Below are 1,969 nucleotides of genomic sequence, written 5' to 3' on the forward strand. Positions count from 1 at the left end.
GATAGTATCACTACATGGAACAACATATAACAGAGATTAGAAAACACAGTTGTTAAACAAAATTTCTATGTTCCCTATATATGACTTACATAATATTGGTTCCTGAATCAAAACTTAAGGCATAATTTTATGCTGTATACAAAGGCCAATTTTTGACCTGAATTGATACAGGGTTATAACTTAAGGAATGTAAAAGTTAAGGTTTTACTACTCAAGTCACAAATCTGATAACCAGCAAGCACCTGAATTATGTCAATCAATGGAAAGAACAGTAAAATATCCTATAAAGCAGATTTGTAGGCAACACTAAAGTAATTCCATCATTAATTTTAGCCGTCAGAAAAACAATCATTTCAGGATAAAAACCGAAAGAAAATTCAATGATTTTCTACTATTTTAAACATTAATTCAAAATGAAATTAGATACTGAGTTTGTAGTAGGAATTTTTAAACTTTGGTTTCTTTTAAAAACATTAGATGAGAGATTAGAAAGTTTCTTTTTATAAAAATAAATTACTTTGCAATGCTTAGGTATAAGAACTACTTTGAGCATATTTTCATGGAAGAAATTAAAGCTAGCAATACTATAAAAATAAGAAAAAGTATGCACAAAACGCAAGTAATTACCACACTTCAGTTGGTTCAAAATGTAGTAAAAATATATCTAATTATACTTATTACTATGAACACTGTATCAAAATTGGAAAAATATACCATATTATAATTACATGATGTTCCACTGTAAAAAGAACCAAGGTTCTAAGATTCACTTATTTTTTCTCCAAAGGAAAATAAATAGCTTTGTATACAAAACTTTCCACCACAACGTTTACTAACTAACCAGCCATCAGCTGGAATTTAAAATTTACTGAGGAGAATTCAGGCAGAGATCACTAACATTTCTTAGTCTGCAGCACACACTGGCTGATGCAGAAGGTTTTCCTCTCCTAGGGTTTCTGGGCCAGGGCGATGTTGAGTGGCTTGGAGCCTAAGATGCGGCCATTCATCTCCGTCATTGCTTTAGTGGCCTCCTCCGCAGAGGAGAAGCAGATCAAGCCAAACCCTTTGCTTCGCCCTTCTTCCTGCATTACCTTAACCCTGCTAATTGATCCAAATGAAGAAAATTCCCTCCGCAGTTTTTCATCATCAATGGTCTCATCCAGGTTCTTAATATAGAGCTTCGCACCCTGGCACCGCCGAAATCTTTCATGTTTCAGCTGCTCAAACATTTGCTTTAACTCAGCCTGTCGCTCTGCTTTCTTCTGTGCCCGGCCTACAAAAAGCAGCTGTCCGTTTATGTCCTTTCCATTCATTTCTTCAACAGCCCTTTTGGCAGCCTCGTGGCTATCAAAACTCACAAAGCCAAAGCCTTTGGATTTTCCACTGGAATCTGTCATAACCTTAACACTCAGGGTTTTGCCGTACTTGCTGAAAACTTCGTTTAGTCTCTCATCATCCATCTCATCTCCGAAATTTTTGATGTAAACATTGGTGAATTCATGGGCTTTGTTTTGAAACTCGGCTTCTCGATCTTTGCGGCTTTTGAATCTGCCAACAAACAGCCTGCAGTCCTTAAGCAGTGCCCCATTCATCTCCTCGATGGCCCTGTCTGCAGCAATCTGGTTTTGAAAGTGCACGAATGCATAGCCCCGGGAGCCGTGATCATCACTCATCACCTTGGAGGACAGGATCTTCCCAAACGCTGAAAAGTGTTCATAAAGGGTTTTGTTATCAATGGATCTGTCCAGATTCTTGATGAACACGTTCCCAATTCCAGATTTCCTTAAGTAGGCGTCACGTTGAGACCACATGAGACGGATGGATTTGCCCTTTATCAGGTCAAAGTTCATGGTGTCCAGGGCCTTTTGGGCATCCGCCAGCTGCAGAAAGTTCACATAGGCGTAGCCCAGGGAGCGGCGGGTGGCCACGGCCCTGCAGATGCGGGTGGGCAAAACGGGGGCCCCCGCGG

The 1,969-nt window shown here is 39.7% G+C and overlaps 1 protein-coding gene across 1 annotated transcript in view; it reads right to left on the reverse strand.

The window, feature by feature from the left end:
- Nucleotides 1-893: 893 nt before the first annotated feature.
- The window catches only part of PABPC4L (poly(A) binding protein, cytoplasmic 4-like), a 1,685-nt gene continuing 609 nt past the window's right edge, over nt 894-1,969 (reverse strand). The window contains 1 exon segment of the mRNA XM_010830308.1: nt 894-1,923. Within this exon segment, the coding sequence (XP_010828610.1) occupies nt 894-1,923 (1,030 nt within the window).

Source organism: Bison bison, unplaced genomic scaffold (assembly GCF_000754665.1).
Source record: "Bison bison bison isolate TAMUID 2011002044 unplaced genomic scaffold, Bison_UMD1.0 scf7180017864517, whole genome shotgun sequence".
In the NCBI taxonomy this organism is placed as follows: domain Eukaryota; kingdom Metazoa; phylum Chordata; class Mammalia; order Artiodactyla; family Bovidae; genus Bison; species Bison bison.